General features: G+C 37.9%; 1 protein-coding gene and 1 pseudogene across 10 annotated transcripts in view; both read left to right on the forward strand.

Annotated features, from left to right (window-relative positions):
- Window positions 1-18,882, forward strand: part of LOC144295641 (phosphatidylinositol 3,4,5-trisphosphate 3-phosphatase TPTE2-like) — a 174,220-nt gene that overhangs the window by 85,841 nt on the left and 69,497 nt on the right. For 9 of the 10 annotated variants that reach the window (XM_077867923.1, XM_077867922.1, XM_077867928.1 and 6 more), the window contains 5 exons: window positions 862-1,023; window positions 2,318-2,437; window positions 4,144-4,243; window positions 4,384-4,447; window positions 5,204-5,268. In XM_077867923.1, coding sequence (XP_077724049.1) covers window positions 862-1,023; window positions 2,318-2,437; window positions 4,144-4,243; window positions 4,384-4,447; window positions 5,204-5,268 — 511 coding nt within the window. The remainder of the gene's footprint in view (window positions 1-861; window positions 1,024-2,317; window positions 2,438-4,143; window positions 4,244-4,383; window positions 4,448-5,203; window positions 5,269-18,882) is intronic. The other variant, XM_077867930.1, reaches the window with a different exon arrangement.
- LOC144296416 (calponin-2 pseudogene) lies at window positions 6,440-7,499 on the forward strand (annotated as a pseudogene).

Here is an 18,882-nt window from a genome sequence, read left to right on the forward strand (position 1 = left end):
AATTCTTTAAATGTTTTTATTAAACACTTTATTTGCCTAGAAGTACTCCTTAATTGTGGAATCATTCTATTTAAGCTTCTCCACATGACAGTAAGATTGCATGTTATGATACAGAGTCACACAAAATACTTGCTCCCTTTTAAATTTATATTTTAATTTGCATTGCAATTATAAAAAAGTATTTTGAAAACTAATGAATTTATCTTTATAGATTATACAAGTAGTGTAATTAGTTTATGAAGACTATTTAGAATATATGAAAGAAAGCTTAGGAGGTACTTTAGAGTTCAATCATATATATATTTATGGAATTTAATTCCTTTTCATGTGCCTAGCACTGTGCTAAATACATCTATTAATATATAATCATATACATGTTGAAAATATCACTGATAAAACATCTTACTGGTCAAAGTGGTCTTTTAAGAGCTTATGTTAGTCATGTTCTCACTTGGTTTTTATTGCTAAATTTGTCAAAATTATCAATATGAATGAGATTTTGTTTATTATAAGTTGGTAGAAGCCCCTTAAAGAAATTCTCGGATTTAAGAAGAGTTTACAAGTGTAGATGTGTAATTTTAATTCAGGTTGCCTGTGCTATCTTGGAGTATTAGTGTGACCTGTCTTTTATAAAAGGGCATGATAATGTGAAATGGTGGTATGGGAATTTTAATTCTCTAACAACTGCTTCCATTGGTGAAAACTTAATAATTTTTTTTTTGAGATTCTAAGGCAACCCAGTATTCCCTACCAGTGGACAATTTAATCCTAAATGACATCATGGTATCATATCATTGGCCTAATTTAGTCTAACTTTAGGAGTGCACACCACTTTATTTTTATTCAATTTTTTTGTTGCAGAATATTTGGAATTTTGCTGATCTTTGTGGATCTATCCCTCATCATCACAGATCTACTTTTCACTGAGAGAACAATGCATATTCCTTTGGAATATCGTTCAATTTCTTTAGCTATTGCTTTATTTTTTTTCTTCGATGTTCTTCTTCGAGTATATGTAGAAGGGTAAGTTTGATTCATTTTTTTTAAAAACATGTAAAGCTCTTTTGTACTGCTATGAGAAGCATCCCAAAGTAATTATCAAGTCAACCCAATAAATGTGTCCTTCTTTATCAAAATAATTCTCCTCTGAGGCATAGTCAACAAGAAAGTAATCCAAATCCCAATTTCAACTAGATTAGGCTTTAATATTATTGTTGCAACTGGCACTCTAGTTTGTAGCAATGTGTTGTAGATCCTTTAACAGGTAAAGTTTAAAGGGTTTGTAGAGTAGGGCCAGGCAATGAATGTGCGTGCATGCACATTATCAAGAGGAACATGTGTGTGAAGTATAAATCTAAATCTCAGGAAGAGTTGAATCTAAATAAAAGCTGACAGTATATCAAATACTAGATAATAGATCATGAAAACCTTCTACCTCAGTTAAAATAAAAATTTGTGGTAAGGTACACAAAAGACCTGAGGCATCTTTATTCCATTGATGAAGCTTGGTGGTGAGGCAGCAGCTAATTTTCTCTGCTTGCTGGCTTTATGAAAAGGTGAATGAAGTGAGCCAAGCCCTGGAACATGTCAGCTGTGGGAGTCAGGGACTAACTCCCCAACCTCATTTCATCCAAAGCTTTTCAGAAGGCTACTCGTCTCCACTCCTGCTGAACTTATACTTTGAAGCCAAGGACAGTTTTTACCCAGGTTACTCAGAGTCTGAGAGGGACTACCCCAAAATTGGAAGAAGTGTTCCCTTGAGCACCTGTGCTCTTGGCTGAAGGAGTCAGTGTTGGGGAGGAAGGCAAAGCAGATGGAAGTTCAGCTTTGCACGGGAGAGGCCACAAGCCTCCTGGAATTCTATGTGGGCACAAAGCCAGATGATGAGTTTGCAAGCTAAATTACTAGACCTGTCTCCCTCTCACAAATTTCTCTTATATACTCCTCACAGCCCAGTTGCTCTAAGGCTATGACACATTTAATTTCTGTTGTTCAGTAGTCCTGCCACACAGCCCACCCTTCTCACCCAACATGTGAAGGGAATGCTTGCCTCTTGTTCGGTGGTTTGGTTATATCTTTTACTATACTTAAATTGCCATATTGATGCTTTTGTCATTTGTATGTATAAATGTATGTATGTATCTTATTTTATAAGATAGAATTTGGATGTTTTCCCCCTTAGTCTAGTCTTGTATGCATTTTAAAGAATCCATTAAAGTAGAATTCTTAATAGGATGAGTCAAATAATTTCTTAAAATATTCCTATCTCTTCTTTGGGAGAGCATAAACTACTATTTTTTGTTGTTTTATACTACAGGATTCAACGATATTTTTCTGATATACTTAACTACTTAGATGCTGTCATTATTGTAGTGACTCTACTGATTGATATAATTTATATGTTTTATGACTTTAAGTTTCTTAAAACTATTCCCAGGTAAGAAACATATGTTCATTTCTCTTAAAGTTTTGATTTTTTTCTATTTCTGGGGAGGGTCTCTTCTGTAGTTTTATTTTTTTATAAACTTTCTAAGTCTGAATGTGCTGATTCTGTGCCAAATAAGCTGCCAAAAAGGAAATATTTTGGTAAATTTAAGTATTTGGAAACAAAAAAATGGTTTTATTTAAGGAAGAGTAAAGGGTGTATAGATTCAGTACCTTTAGCTGACTAAAGAACATGGAGCCCCTAAGGAAGAAACTTGGGACTTTGCCTATTGTGCTCACTTTAACTTCTCAACTTTTTGAAATTCCCACTGAATTCCCACTGAGCTTCAATCATAAGTTCCTGACACATGGTTTTTTCCTGTAATCAAGAGGATAAATCAGTTAGTTTGAGCATATTAAAAATTTGAGTGACTCAAATATTCTTCAAGTACAAGTAGAAGAGTAAGTTTGATTCATTTTTTAAAAACATGTAAAGCTATTTTGTACTGCTATGAGAAGCATCCCAAAGTAATTACCAAGTCAACCCATGCTCTAAGAAAGAGCAAATGGAACCAGGAAACAAGGTAACATAGGTAACATCATGGAGGTGGAATTTTGCAGTATGGCTAAAATGAGGAAAGCTGAGGCAAAGTTAGAACTGTTTAGGTATCAGGAAACTAAAATGTGTATGAGAGACTGATGGCTCCCTCCCCCCAGGACCCCTCACCCCTGTTCTTCCTCTTGCTACTGTGGCAATGGAAGAAAAGGAGCAAGTGTATATTGGGATATAGATGTTAGGCAGCTCACTCATTAGTCCAACAGCTTGCTTCTTCCTGTACTCCAGCAGCTCAGGACTTAAATTCAGGTCCCAACAAAATTTGATATTATATGACAGGCTTGCAGTTGTTTTAAAATAACTGGATCTAGTATGGTCCTCAGGCTGACAGCCTCAGTATCACCTAAGAACTTACTAGAAATGCAAGAAGAAAAACACCTCAGGCCCCACTTCAGACCTACTGAATCATATGTACACTCAAGTTAGAAAAGCATATATCCAAATTGCCAATTCTCTGCTGCCAATTCTCTGCCATCATGTTTTTGTTTTTGTTTTTGTTTTTGTTTTTTGTACTGATGGGAAGAGAGACACCAGCTAGCACACTTGGGAAGTATCTCAATCTGCTGCCTGCCTGATATATTTTAGCAGGTATAGTGAGCCTCTGTTACTGATGGGAATAACAAAAGTGAACAAGAGCCCTTCTCATGGGAAAATCTTTTGATGGGAAATGAACCTTTTATTGGGAAAATGATTGAAAAATGCTCATCTTGTATCACAGAAGTGTAAGCCACAAATCCATATAACTATTTCTCTCTACCAGAGTTTCTCAACCTCAGCACTATTAACACTTTGGACCAGATAGTTCGTTAGAAGGATTGTCCTGTGCATTGATTGGTGTTTAGCAGCATTCCTGGCTTCTACCCACTAGATACAAGTAGCACACCCTCATACACAATGTGACAACCAAAAATATCCCAGACATTGCCAAGTATCCTGTAAGTGGGTGGATAGGAGGCTTAGTGAGGGTTTGTGTGTGTGTGTGTGTGCATGTGTGTGTGTGTGTGTGTGTGCAGAATCACCCCTGGTTAAGAACTACATCTCTAGACTTGATCCATGTTGGCAAATCCTGTCTCTAAAGCAAAGATTAATCTTTTTGCTATTAGATTGACAATTTTATTTCGACCTCTACGACTTATCATTCTGATAAGAGTTTTTCATCTGGCTCATCAAAAGAGACATCTTGAAATGCTGACCAGAAGAATGGTAAGCAGACAAAACATGTTTATGATTCAGGAAAGATTTGTTTCAGGAAATACTGACAAGGGTTATAGATAGCTATATTATAGTCTTTATTTTTATGTGGATTTTTGTGCTACAAATTAACGATTGTTTTAAACTCTCAGGTTTCAGGAAACAAACGGCGATACAAAAAGGATGGATTTGACTTAGACCTCACTTATGTTACTGGTTTGTAAAGTTTAACTGTTGATTTACTTATATTAACTTCAGATCTTTCTGGTGTGTGAATAATGTTCATTTTGTTCTTCCTTTTTCTAAGTCATATTCTTTCAAAGCATTCTTTGTCCATGAAGACATGAGCCTCTATGGTAGCACAATATATTTGTAGTTTACCCCTGACAATGGAAAATCTGCATTGCCCTCTTAAATCAGGACTACCTGATACCATACAGGAAATTGAATGGATTTCCAGTTGGCTCCCTTTGTTTGGTTTAGAATTTGAGTTCTAGAAGTTTTCCTGGGTCACAAGGATTTCAGACAGACCTGTTCTCTTTCTAAAACCCTAAAGAATAAGAGGTCTCAGTTTTCTGAGTCAGGAGCACTGAAAGGCACCCTGGGAGTTCTCTCCATTGCTGGAGCTCAGATCTCTCATTTTTGTTTGGTATGTATGTATGTATGTATGCACTTATTTATTTATTTTCTTTGGTATTTAAATAGGAAATAAATTCTCATGACCAGTCAACACAAATCTGTCCCTTATGGTTGGAATCATTTGATTCTTAGGAACATTATGTAAGTTTAATGGTCATTATATTGGATAATTTAATATGTTATCTTCATTATCCTGAGAGGTAGCTTTTTTCCCTATCATTCTCAATCCAGAAAGTCCTTTTCTATGAAAAAGGAGTCTGATTATATATAAGTTCTCATATATTGTTTCACATTTATAATGACATTCATAATAGTGACTATTTTGACTTCCAGAGCGTATTATTGCCATGTCATTCCCATCTTCTGGAAAGGAGTCTTTCTATAGGAATCCCATTAAGGTAAGGGTATTTAACAAATACTCATAATTCTCGGTAAACATAGGCTGTGGAGTCATAAGTTTAATATTAGCCCACAGTGTTTCAAGTTTACTCTCTCAGGTAAAGAATTATAATGGATTGATAGCAGTTGCTATGTAATGAACCACCAAAAAACCTAGTGACTTATAGCACAAACCATTTTCTTAGTTCATGATAGTGTGGTTTGTGAATTTGGGTTGGGCTTAAGTGGGTGGTTCTGCTGGTCAGGGACAGGTTTGACAATCTGGATCAATGTATACATCTGTGGGCAGCTACTTGGTTGGCATCTGAGGATCAGCTATTCTAAAATGGCACAGTCCGAGGGGCCCCTGGGAAGTGGCTTAGTCAGTTGAGCATTGACTCTTGGTTTCAGTTCAGGTCATGATCTCGGGGTCATGAGATCGAGACCTGTGTTGGATTTCATACACTCAGCACAGAGCCAGCTGGAGGTTTTTCTCTTTTTTCTTTTGCCCCTCCTCCTGCTCACTTGCATGTGTGTGCTCTCTCTAAATAAGCAAACAATAAATAAAATCTTAAAAAATTAAAAAATTAAATGGTTGGATGGTTCCATGTGATGTCTCACACTCCAGCAGACTAATTCAGGCTTGTTCCTAGGGTGGTGGTGTCAGAGATCCCATAAGCAGCAAGCAAAAAAATGCATAGCCCCTAAAGGAGCAGGTTCAAACCTAGTATAATGTGGCTTCTACCTCATTCTGTGATACAAAGCAAATTACAATTCAGTCCAGATTCAAGGAGCAGAACAGACTGCATCTCTTGATGGCAAGAATTGCAACAAATTATGGACATTTTTATAGTCTAGCATAGGAGAGAAAGATGAGAATTCTTATTTAAAATATGTGTTCGGGATCCCTGGGTGGCGCAGCGGTTTAGCGCCTGCCTTTGTTTGGCCCAGGGCGCGATGGAGTCCTGGGATCGAATCCCACGTCGGGCTCCCGGTGCATGGAGCCTGCTTCTCCCTCTGCCTGTGTTTCTGCCTCTCTCTCTCTCTCTCTGTGTGACTATCATAAATAAATAAATAAATAAATAAATAAATAAATAAATAAATACATACATACATACATACATACATACATAAGATATCCTAAAATATATGTTCTCCTCCGCCGCCCCTCGGTCCCGCCGGCCACCCGTCCCGTCCGGTCCCGCCGGCCGTGAGCTCCATGCAGTTCAATAAGGGGCCCTGGTATCGGCTGTCCGCCGAGGTCAAGAACCGGCTGCTGTCCAAGTATGACCCCCAGAAGGAGGCGGAGCTCCGCAGCTGGATCGAGGGGCTCATGGGCCTCTCCATCCCCCCCGACTTCCAGAAAGGTCTGAAAGACGGAGTCTTCTTGTGCACACTCATGAGCAAGCTGCAGCCAGGCTCCGTCCTCAAGATCAACCTCTCCCTGCAGAACTGGCACCAGCTGGAAAACCTGTCCACCTTCATCAAGGCCATGGTCAGCTACGGCATGAACCCCGTGGACCTGTTCGAGGCCAACGACCTGTTTGAGAGCGGGAACATGACCCAGGTGCAGGTGTCTCTTCTCACCCTGGCGGGGAAGGCCAAGACGCAGGGGCTGCAGAGTGGCGTGGACATTGGGGTCAAATACTCGGAGAAGCAGGAGCAACTTCAACGACGCCACCATGAAGCGGGCCAGTGCGTCGTCGGGCTCCAGATCGGCACCAACAAATGTGCCAGCCAGTCGGGCATGACGGCCTACGGCACCCGAAGGCATCTGTACGACCCCAAGAACCATATCCTGCCCCCCAGGGACCACTCAACCATCAGCCTCCAGATGGGCACAAACAAGTGTGCCAGCCAGGTGGGCACGACAGCTCCCGGGACCCGGCGGCACATCTAGGACACCAAGCTGGGGACGGACAAGTGCGACAACTCCTCCATGTCCCTGCAGATGGGCTACACTCGGGCGCCAACCAGAGTGGCCAGGTCTTCGGCTTGGGCCGGCAGATCTACGACCCCAAGTACTGCCCGCAGGGCCGGGGGGCGGATGGGGCTGCAGGGGCTGCGGGCGGCGGCCCAGACCCGGGGAGGCCCCGGAGCGCACCCCCTACCCGCAGGAGGAGGCCGACTACTGAGGCGCCCTGCGGGGGCCTCCCCACGTCAGTCTGGGCGGTGTCGGGGTTCTTCTATTTTTCATCTTGATTTTCTCCTTGTCTGCGCGCTGCCCGCCCAAGGCCTGTGGGGCAGGGGTACGGGGGCACGCGGGGGTCTGCCTGCCAAGGTTCCCGCCGCAGATCTGCCAGCAGGCTTGGGGCTGAGCTGGGGGGGGCGGGGGGGGGGGGGAGACACCCGCAGGCTGGGACCAGCCCTGAATGGTTTCCGGTTGCTTCTCCTTCTCTTCCCTTTTCTCTGATCAGTTTGTGGTTTCTGTACCCACAGAAGTTTCAGGCAGTTTTAATGAAAGAAAAATGATGTTCTTTTGCAGGGCAGTGGTAGGGGTGGGGGTGGAAGGAAGGGGAGGGCCGGGCCATGGCCTGAATCACTTGAGGGCTTGTGAGGGACCGGATTTCTTTAGCACTCCCCCCAATGGCTGGTGGGGAAACTGAGGCCCCGGGCAGAATGACAGAGTTCAGAGTGGTTGAGGCAAAGCCACCGGGGGTCCCCCTCCGCCCCACCCCCAACCCCCTACTTGTCCTCATTCCTCTGCCAAGTACTGCACAGGGACCCCCAGTGGAGGTCCTCCCCAAGGACTGGCCCCCATCCAGCAGCCCTGGAACCAAGAGATCATGTGAAATGTGACTGGACCAAAGGCAATAAAAACCTCTTTTTAGGAAAAAATAAATAAAATAAAATAAAATAAAATAAAATAAAATAAAATAATAAAATAAAATAAGTTTTCTTAGGTGGAGTTATAGTGGAGGCATACTGCTTTAGAGTTTGTGGATGAAATTATTTCATCCTCTAATGAGGATGGCACCAGACAAAGAAGGAAGCCGCTTACCCTCCCAAAACCAAGGCAAAGGCTTTGAAGGTTAAAAACGTGGTGCTGAAAGATGTCCACAGTCACCAAAGAAAGAAGACCCACAGATCACCTACATTCTGACAGCCCAAGACACTACATCTCTGAAGACAGCCCAAATATCCTCAAAAGAGTGCCCCCAGGAGAAACAAGCTCGACCACTGTGCCATCAAGTTCCCCCTGACTACTGACTGAGTCAGCCATGAAGAAAATAGAAGACATCAACATATTTGTGTTCATTGTGGATGTCAAAGCCAACAAGCACCATAGTCAGCCCGGGTGGCTCAGCTCTTTGGCGCCACCTTCAGTCCAGGGCGTGATCCCGGAGATCTGGGATTGAGTCCCGTGTCAGGCTCTCCGCATGGAGCCTGCTTCTCCCTCTGCCTGTGTCTCTGCCTCTCTTTGTCTCTCATGAATAAATAAATAATTAAAAAAAAAAAAAAGCCAACAAGCACCAGATCAAACAGGCTGTGAAGAAGCTCTGTAACATTGATGTGGCCAAAGTCAATGCCCTGATCAGGCTTCATGGAGAGAAGAAAGCATATATTCCACTGGCTCCTGACTATGACACTTGGATGTTACCAACAAAATTTCGGTCATCTAAACTAGGTCCAGATGGCTAAATCTAAATTTTTTCACCATAATTATTTAATTCAAACATAAAATGCTGTTTAGTTTGAAATTCCAGGTAAAAGCCATTATTTAAAAAGTTTTCAGGGATCCCTGGGTGGCTCAGCGGTTTAGCGCCTACCTTTGGCCCGGGGCGCGATCCTGGAGTCCCGGGATCAAGTCCCACGTCAGGCTCCCTGCATGGAGCCTGCTTCTCCCTCTGCCTGTGTCTCTGCCTCTCTCTCTCTCTGTCTATCATAAATAAATAAATCTTTAAAAAAAAATAAAAAAAGTTTGCATATGTGTATTGGTACATATTAGTGCAATTTGTAGTATCTGTTATATGATGTAATTATATCTTATATACAGATGTATACACACACATATATATATACACCTAAGTCTACATATAAACATGCATATATAATTATGCTTTTGTTAAGACATAACAAATACTATAAATTGCACTTAAGTGGATCTTGATAAAATTATATATAGGTGTATATGCATGTAACCAACACCCCTATCAATATGTAGAACATTTCTTGTTCTTTTTCAGTCAATATCCCAACACACTGGAAGTAATTATTATTCTAACATCTTTTACCACAGATTCATTTTACCTTTTCTTGAATTTCACATAAGTGGAATCATATAATACATCTTTTTTTGGCTGGCTTTATATGCCTAAAATCTGAGGTTCATTCAATATTGTACAGTTCTTACAACATTTACATATTGCTTATATTTATTCATTATAACATTAATATTCACTGCTTTCTAAAATCCTGTATTAAAAGCCAAGTATTCAGGGGCACCTAGGTGGCTCAGTTGGTTAAGTGTCTGCCTTCCCAGGGTCCTGGGATTGAGCCCCACATCATGCTCCCTGCTCAGTGGGGAGCCTGCTTCTCCCTCTCTCTCTGTTGCTTCCCCTGTTTGTGCTCTCTCCCTCTTTCTCTGGCAAATAAATAAATAAAATCTTAAAAAAAAAAAAAAAAAGGCCCAAACATTCAGGTGCACCTGGGTGGCTCAGTCGGCTAAGCAGCTGCCTTTAGTTCAGGTCATAATCTGAGGGCTGGGGGGGTGTCCCTCATCATCGGGAAGTCTGCTTCTCCCTCTCCCTCTGCCCCTACCTCATTCGTGCTTGTGTGCTCTTGCTCTCATTCTCGCTCTTAAATAAATAAATAAAATCTTTATATTAAAAAAAGCCCAAGCATTCAGTTTATATACAGAAGTGATACAATTATACACCACTTCACAAAGACAGCAAAAGTGTTACATTCTAAACATCTACCCTACAGCAATTTTTAAAAATCAAAAGATATAGCTGAAGAAATAGGTATAAATTTGGCAGCCAGTAATTTTGACAAGGAAGTTGTACAAATACCTTTAAATATGTGAATTAAAAATAATGCATTTTGAGTAATCATTATGTTTTATGTTGATAAAAAAAGAATACTGGCTGTTGAAGAATCACGTTAAAAATATTTAGTGCACTTCAAAATGTTATACAAATTATGGTGGTTTCTATGCACCCCTAAACCTTAGTCATTTAGTTTAAGTATATCACTAAAATGACCATTAATTCTTCCAGTACAATGGTATATTTCATCCTTTTGACCTTTGCATACTCTAGAATATGTTAGAAACATATGAGATTCACAAATGTTTAGAAAAGCAAGCAGAAGACCAGTGAACCTGCCCAGTTCTTCTGAGATGGTCTCATGTCTGCTTAATAAGTATTCATTCTGCAAAACAGTAAGCTAATGTTTGAACATAATTTCCAAGATAAAACACATTTTCTCATAAATCATGAAGTCTTTTTCTCAAGCACCACAACAGTAGACAGAAGAATTTTAGTTTGAACAGATTTCTTGGAATGTGCTTAACCTGATATTTCAACTTAGTTTCCAAGATTTCACAAGGAGCAGATTTTGAATTATAGACAGGCTCTGATTTTAAAAGGTTCAACTTTTGGATTCTTTCCATAATTTGGCTATTGTCCCTTGCTGAATGGATAAAGAAGGTGATATATATATATATATATATATATATATATATATATATACACACCATCGGTGAATATTACAATTACAATAATTACAATATTACAATGGAATTTTATATATATATATATATATATATATATATATATATATATATATATGTATGTATGTAATGGAATATTACTAAGCCATCAAAATAATGACATCTTGGCCAGATTTACAGCAATGTGAATGGAACTAGAGTGTATTATGCTAAGTGAAATAAGTCAGAGAGGCGATCCCTGGGTGGCTCAGTGGTTTAGTGCCTGCCTTCAGCCCAGGGCATGATCCTGGAGACCCCTGCATGGAGCCTGCTTTGCCCTCTGCCTGTGTCTCTGCCTCTCTCTCTCTCTCTCTCTCTCTCTCTCCCTCTCTCTCTGTGTGTCTCTCATGAATGAATAAATAAAATCTTTTTTTTAAAAAAAAGGAAGAAAGAAAGAAGTCAGAGAAGACAAATATGATTTTGCAGGCAATTGTTTACAACCATAAAAACCATTATCTCTAATGTGAATTTAAGAAACATATATGTTATATGTGAACATAGGGGAAGGGAAGGGAAGGAAAAATAGTATAAAAACAGAGAGGAGGGGATCCCTGGGTGGCGCAGCGGTTTGGCGCCTGCTTTTGGCCCAGGGCGCGATCCTGGAGACCCGGGATCGAATCCCATGTCGGGCTCCCGGTGCATGGAGCCTGCTTCTCCCTCTGCCTGTGTCTCTGCCTCTCTCTCTCTCTCTCTCTGTGACTATCATAAATAAATAAAAATTTTTAAAAAATTAAAAAAAAAACAGGGAGGCAAACCATAAAAGACTCTATAGTTAAAAGAACAAACTGAGGATTGCTGGAGGGGAGATGGGTAGGGGGTGAGCTAAATGGGTAATGGATATTAAGGAGGGCACTTGTTGGGATGAGCACTGGGTGTTATATGTAAACAATAATCACTAAATTCTACTCCTGAAACCAATATTACATATGTGTTAACCAACTTGAATTTAAAATAAAAATAAAATAAAAATAAAATAAAATAAATAAAATAAAATAAAAAGGCTCAGTGATGTGAAGGTGATACAATGGTGTGAAGGTGATAAATATTCAGTAGACCTCATACTCTGAAGTTTGAATTTGATCCTTTCTCAAGCTAGTGATCTGTGGTGTGATAGTCTCAACAGCTGCAATTCCCAGTCAGCCACATGATCATAAGGTTGAACAGTTACATACACTGACAACCACTGTGTGCCTCTATAGCCACTCTTGTTTTTCCCATTCAGTACAGTATTCAGTACATTACGTGAGACATTCAATACTTTATTGCAAAATAGGTTTCATATTAGATGATCTTGTCCAACTGTAGACTAATGTGTTTTGAGCATATTTAAGAAGGCTACGCTAACCTATGATGTTGGATAGGTTAGATGTATTAAATGTATTTTTGACTCATAATATATTCAACCTGAAATGGGTTTGTTGGGACCTAACCCCATCATAAGTCAAGGAATATATATACTCAGAAAGAAACTGCCTGGAGAAAGATGAACTCCAGCATTATCAATAGAAAAAAAGTATCCACTGTATTCATCTCTTATACAAACAGAAAAATAAAGCACTTCCCCCCTTGGAATAATATTTATACAATAATATATAATAATATAATAGATATTAGATATTAGATAATAGTTATACATATTATATAATAAATTGATATTAATATATTAGAATAACATTTGCCTCTTAGAATAGTACATATTTAAATATATACTATGCAGTAGTATAGTACATAATTTTATATAATATAAAATTACAAATAATATTAAATATTATATTTTATTCTATTTATAGATACATATTGCAAATATATTTGTATATATACACATCTCTTATAGAAACACAAAAATATAACATTTTCCCCTTAGAATAATATGTGTATTTACATATAATATATATTACACTACACAATATATAATATATAATTACATATATAAATTATACAGTTACATACATTTAGTGTATGTTATATATTACATGTAAATATACATTTATTTATAGAATATATAATACAAATTCATCTTTTATAGAAACAGAAAAATAAAACCTTTCCTCTTAGAATAATACAGTATATTTATATATAATATGGTATATAATGCTCACTTTGGCAGCACATATATATAATATAATATGTTATATAAATATATATAATATAGTACATGTTATATAATATATAAATGTAACATGTATATATCAATATGAATATAATCAAATTTGTATAATATATACAATATGTAACATATTATATCTAACATATAAGTATATATATTTTTTAAAGATTTTATTTATTCATTAGTATTTTTATTTATTTATTTATTTAAGATTTTATTATTCACGAATAAATTTATTTATTTATTTATTTATTTATTATTATTCATTTTATTTATTTATTCTCAGACACAGAGAGAGAGAGAGGCAGAGCACAGGCAGAGCTAGAAGTAGTCTCCATGCAGGGAGTCTGATGTGGGACTTGGTCCCGGGTCTCTCACACCATGGGCTGAAGGCGGCGCTAAACCGCTGAGCCACCCGGGCTGCATATATAAAAGTATATATTTTTAGTTTGTTATGTAATTATATATAAATTATGAATTCTATAAATTATATTTATAAATTATAAATTAGATAACATATATAATTATATATAATATAATTGAGTTGTGTATTACATATAATAGTTTCTATAATCCTATAACATGTTATATATGTTATATATTATATTACACAATATGTATTATATTGCATGCTATATTATGTATGTTATATATTATATGGTATATACTATATTAGATTACATATAATACATACATATATTATTCTAAGGGAAAATTTTTCTATCTTCCTGTTTATGTAAGAGAACCATATATGTAATGTATAGTTATAAGTAATATATAACTAACCTGAAACCATATAATTCGTATGGTAAAATGTTGGACCAAAATATGAAAACTACTAGAGCTTTCAGAAAAAGACAAGACAAAAAGCTATCTGGCATATATATAAAGGAAATGTAATACTCTCCAAAGGTTTAAAAATAGTAATTGATACCTCTATTTAAAAATTCTAATTCTAAAAAAAAGAAATCTAATTCTAGGGGCACCTGGGTGGCTGAGTCAGTTAAGCACCTGACTGTTGGTTTTGGCTCAGGTCATGATCTCAGGGTCCTGGGATTGAGTCCTGGGTCAGACTCTGGCCTCAGTGAGAAGCCTGCTTGAGGATTCTCTCCTTCTCCCTCTGCCTATCCCACCACTCATATACACAGCCTCTCTCTCTCAAATAAATAAAACCTTTTTAATAAATAAAATAAAACTCTAATTCTAAATTTTGAAAAAATCTATATACATAAACCACTAACTTAATGAGAGGCCCCCTGCCTCTCCCCCAAAAATCAGTACTAAGAAAACCCAGAACAGCTGATAATTCACAGTTGTATATGAACAACTCTTTTATAATTCATCCTGTAAAGTACTTTATTTTACAATCTGCTTATCTTGTGTAACTAATATTATCTACTTTATTATATTAAAAATTCATACAGTGTTAAAGTAGGACTGTATATGAAAGGAGGACTGCATCTAATATTTCTGTAGCATTGTCATCTTCTTCTCTAGATGATTCTGAGAATGTCCCCAGTTCTATTGGTATTGGATCCTACTCATTCTTTTGTCTCCTGGTAGTTAGAATTGCTGCTTCCAAGGCCTGTATTTTTTATTTCCTTCAGAATATAAATCTTTCTCAGCTTGAGACATATGAAGTTCATCCATTTGATTGTTTTCCTCAGAAGTCTCTTCATTCATAAAATCTCCCAGTCTTCCACCTTTGAATATGATATTAGCTATGAGTTTCTCACGTATAGACTTTATTATATTGAAGTATGTTATCTCTAAACCTACTGTATTGTGAGTTTTTATCCTTTCTCTTGCTGATGTGATGTATCACATTGATTTGCAAAAATTATATCACCATTGCATCCTGAGAACAAATTCCACTTGATCATGGGGAATGGTTTTTTTAATGTATTGTTGGATTCAGCTTGCTTATATTTTCTTGAAGATTTTTGCATCTATTTTTCATCAGGGCTATTGACCAATAGTTCTCCTCTTTTTTGTAGTATCTTTATCTGATTTGAGTATCATGGTAATGTTGGCTTCATAGAAGTTTTCCTTTTCTTCTATTTTTTGGAATAGTTTGAAAAGAATTAACTCTTTTTAAAATGTTTGGTAGAATTTATCTGTGAAGCCATCTGGTCCTGGACTTTTGTTAGGAGTTTTTTGATTACTGATTCAATTTCATTGCTTATAATTGGTCTGTTCAAATTTTCTATCTTCCTGATTCATTTGGAGAGGTTATATATTATAGAGTTCTACAAACTTATCCATTTCTTTTACATCGTCAAACTTGTTGGCATATAATTTTTCATAATATTCTCTCATAATCCTTTGTATTTCTATAGTGTCAGCTGTTATTTCTCCTTTTTATTTCTAATGTTGTTTAAGCCCCCTCCCTTTTTTTGATGAGTCTGGCTAAAGGCTTATGAATTTTGTTCATCTTTTTAAAGAACCAGCTCCTGGTTTCATTGATCTACTCTATTGTATTTTAGTTTCTATTTCATTTATTTCTGCTCTAATCTTTTATTTATTTTATACCTTTAGGTATAAGTTTAGGTTGTGTATTTGAGACTTTTCTACTTGAGATGGGCTTGTATTGCTATAAACTTCCCTCTTAGTATAGCTTTTGCTGCATCCAAAAGATTTTGGACTATTGTGTTTCATTTTTATTCTGCTCCATGTATCTTTGAATTTCCTCTTTGATTTCTTGATTAATTCATTCATTCACTGTTTAGTAGTGTGTTATCCAACCTCCATGTATTTGTGATCTTTCCAGATTTCTTCTTGTTTTTGATTTCTAGTTTCATAGTGTTATAGTCAGAAAAGATGTATGGTATGACTTGGACTTTGTGAATTTGTTGAGACTTCTTTTTAGCCTAATATATGCTCTCTTCTGAAATGTTCGATGTGCACTTGAAAAGAATGTGTGTTCTGCTGTTTCAGGATGGAATATTCTGAATACATCTGTTAATTCCACATGGTTCCATGTGTTACCCAAAGCCATTGTTTCCTTAATGATATTCTGTTTGGATGATCAGTCCATTGATGTAAGGAGGGTAAAGTCCCTTGCTATTATTGTATACTATCAATTACTTCCTTTATGTTTGTTATTAGATGTTTTATGTATTTAGCTGCTCCCATGTTGGGTGCATAAATATTTACAATTGTTAAATCTTCTTGTTGAATTGTTCCATTTATGATTATAGAGTGTCCTTCTTTGTCTCCTGTTACAGTCTTTGTTTTAAACTCTATTTTGTTTGACATAAGTATAGCTACCCCAGCTTTCTTTTCATATCCATTTGCACGCATTCTCCATTCCTTCACTTTCAATATGTATGTGTCTTTAGGTTTGAAATGAGTCTCTTGTAAGCAACATAAATATGGGTCTTGGGGTTTTTTTCCATTCCATCAGCTTATGTCTTTTGATTGGAGCCCTTAGTCCATTTACATTGAAAGTAATTATTGATGGTTATGTATTTATTGTCATCTTTTACTTGTTTTGTGGTTGTTTTTGTAGTGCTTTCTGTTCCTTTCTTCCCTTGCTCTCTTCTCTCATGATTAGTTGACTTTATTTAGTGACATATTTGGATTCCTTTCCCTTTATTCTTTGCATATTTGTTACCAGTTTTGATTTGTAGTTGCCATTAGGTTTATATATAACATCTTTTGCATATAGCAGACCGCATTGAGTTGATAGTCACATAAGTTTGAATGCATTCTTTACTCTTCTCTCCACATTTTAGGTATATGATGTCATAATTTACATCCTTTTATTTTTTTAGTCTTCTTACTGATTTTTGTAGATATACCTACTTTATTTAACTGCCTTTGTACTTCCTACTTTTCTTACTCCTGCTTACATTCTTCCACAAGAGTCCCCTTTTGCATTTTTGTAGGGCTCGTTTAGTGGTTGTGAAACACTCTCTCCTTGCTGGATAGCCTTGCTAGAGTATTCATGGCTGCAGGTTTTTTTCCTTCCAGCACTTTGTTTTTTTGTTTTTGTTTTTGTTTTTTTTTAGATTTTATTTATTTATTCATAGACACACAGAGAGAGGCAGAGACACAGGCAGAGGGAGAAGCAGTCTCCATGGAGGGAGCCTGACGTGGGACTCGATCCGGGGTCTCCAGGATCACACCCCAGGCTGCAGGCAGTGCCAAACCGCTGCGCCACCAGGGCTGCCCCTTTCCAGCACTTTGAATATATCATGCCATTCTCTTCTGGTCTGCAAAGTTTCCACAAACAATCAACACATAATCTAAAGGAGTTTTCTTTGTATATAACTGCTTTCTTTTTTCTCTTGCTACTTTTGAAATTCTATCACTATTTTTGCCATTGTAATTACTATGTGTTTTGGAGTAGACCTCCTTGGGTTGATTTTGTTGGGTGGGCTCTCTGTGCCTCCTGGATCCAGGTTTCTGTTTCCTCCCCAGAATCGAGAAGTTTTCAGCTATAATTTCTTCAAATAAGTTTTCTACCCACTTTCCCCTCTCTTCTCCTTCTGGGATTCCTGTAATGTGGGTGCTATTATACTTGATGGAGTCACTGAATTCCTTAAGTCTATTCCGATTTTGCATTTTTTTTCCTCTTATCTGCTCAGCTTGATTACTTTACATTACTCTGTCCTCCAGGTTACTGATTTATTCTTCTCCTTCTTCTAGCCTATTGTTTGATCTAGTGTATTTTTATTTTGTTTTTTTAATTTTTTTTAAATTTTTATTTATTTATGATAGTCACAGAGAGAGAGAGAGAGAGAGAGAGAGAGGCAGAGACATAGGCAGAGGGAGAAGCAGGCTCCATGCACCGGGAGCCCAACGTGGGATTCGATCCCGGGTCTCCAGGATCACGCCCTGGGCCAAAGGCAGGCACTAAACTGCTGCGCCACCCAGGGATCCCCCTCTAGTGTATTTTTAATTCCAATTATTGTGTTCTTCATCTCTGATGATTCTATTTTACCTCTTTGTTTTAAGGGTCTCACTGATGTCCTCCACTCTTTTCTCAAGCTCATTGAGTATCTTTATGACTATTACTTTAAATGCCATATTGGGCACATTACTTATCTCTGTTTTGATTAGGTGTCTTGCTGTGATTTTGTCCTGTCCTTTCATTTGGGACATATTCCTCTGTCTCCTCATTTTGTCCTCCTCTGTGTCTATTTCTATATATTAAGAAAATCAGCTATATGCCCTACTCTTGAAAATAATGGCCTTATGAAGAAAAGGTCCTGTAGTGCTCTGCAGTTTAGCGTCCCCTCTTCACCAGAACCTGGTAATTCAGGGATGTCTCCAATGTGTGTTGTGTGTGCCTTCCTGTGGTGTCTTGGCCACTTTTTCCATCAGTCATCTGCAGTGGCTCCCTTTGTCTGCTGTGGGCAGTGTTTGTTCTTTGTGGTATTAATCAGCAGTCTGGGGCCATCTTGGGCTTGAGTTAAGTTAGACCAGATGTTTGCCAGAGATGCAGTAGCACCAAATTGCAGGGTGCTTTTGATATTTGTCCCTTGAAATGCTTTTGTTGGTGAGCCAGGCCAGCAATCCAGACCAGCTGTCTGCTTCCAGCTTACTGCTAGGTCCACAGTTTGACTGTTGTCTGTGGTTATCTTTCCCTTTCCCCAGAGCAGGAGTTCCTTTGGAGTGATGCTGGCCCCTGTTGGGGTTGTTCTCACACTGCCAGGCTTGTGGCACCCATCTGGATGGCCCTGTCAAATAGCACATTAGAGGGGGCAGATCCATAATGTGCCTGAGGTTCAGAGGGGACAGTGGTATTAGCCAGTTAGGTAGTGAATATCAGAGCTGTGCTGGTCCTGCAGGTGGCCATTTGTT

The sequence above is a fragment of the Canis aureus genome, chromosome 24 (assembly GCF_053574225.1).
Source record: "Canis aureus isolate CA01 chromosome 24, VMU_Caureus_v.1.0, whole genome shotgun sequence".
Lineage (NCBI taxonomy): Eukaryota > Metazoa > Chordata > Mammalia > Carnivora > Canidae > Canis > Canis aureus.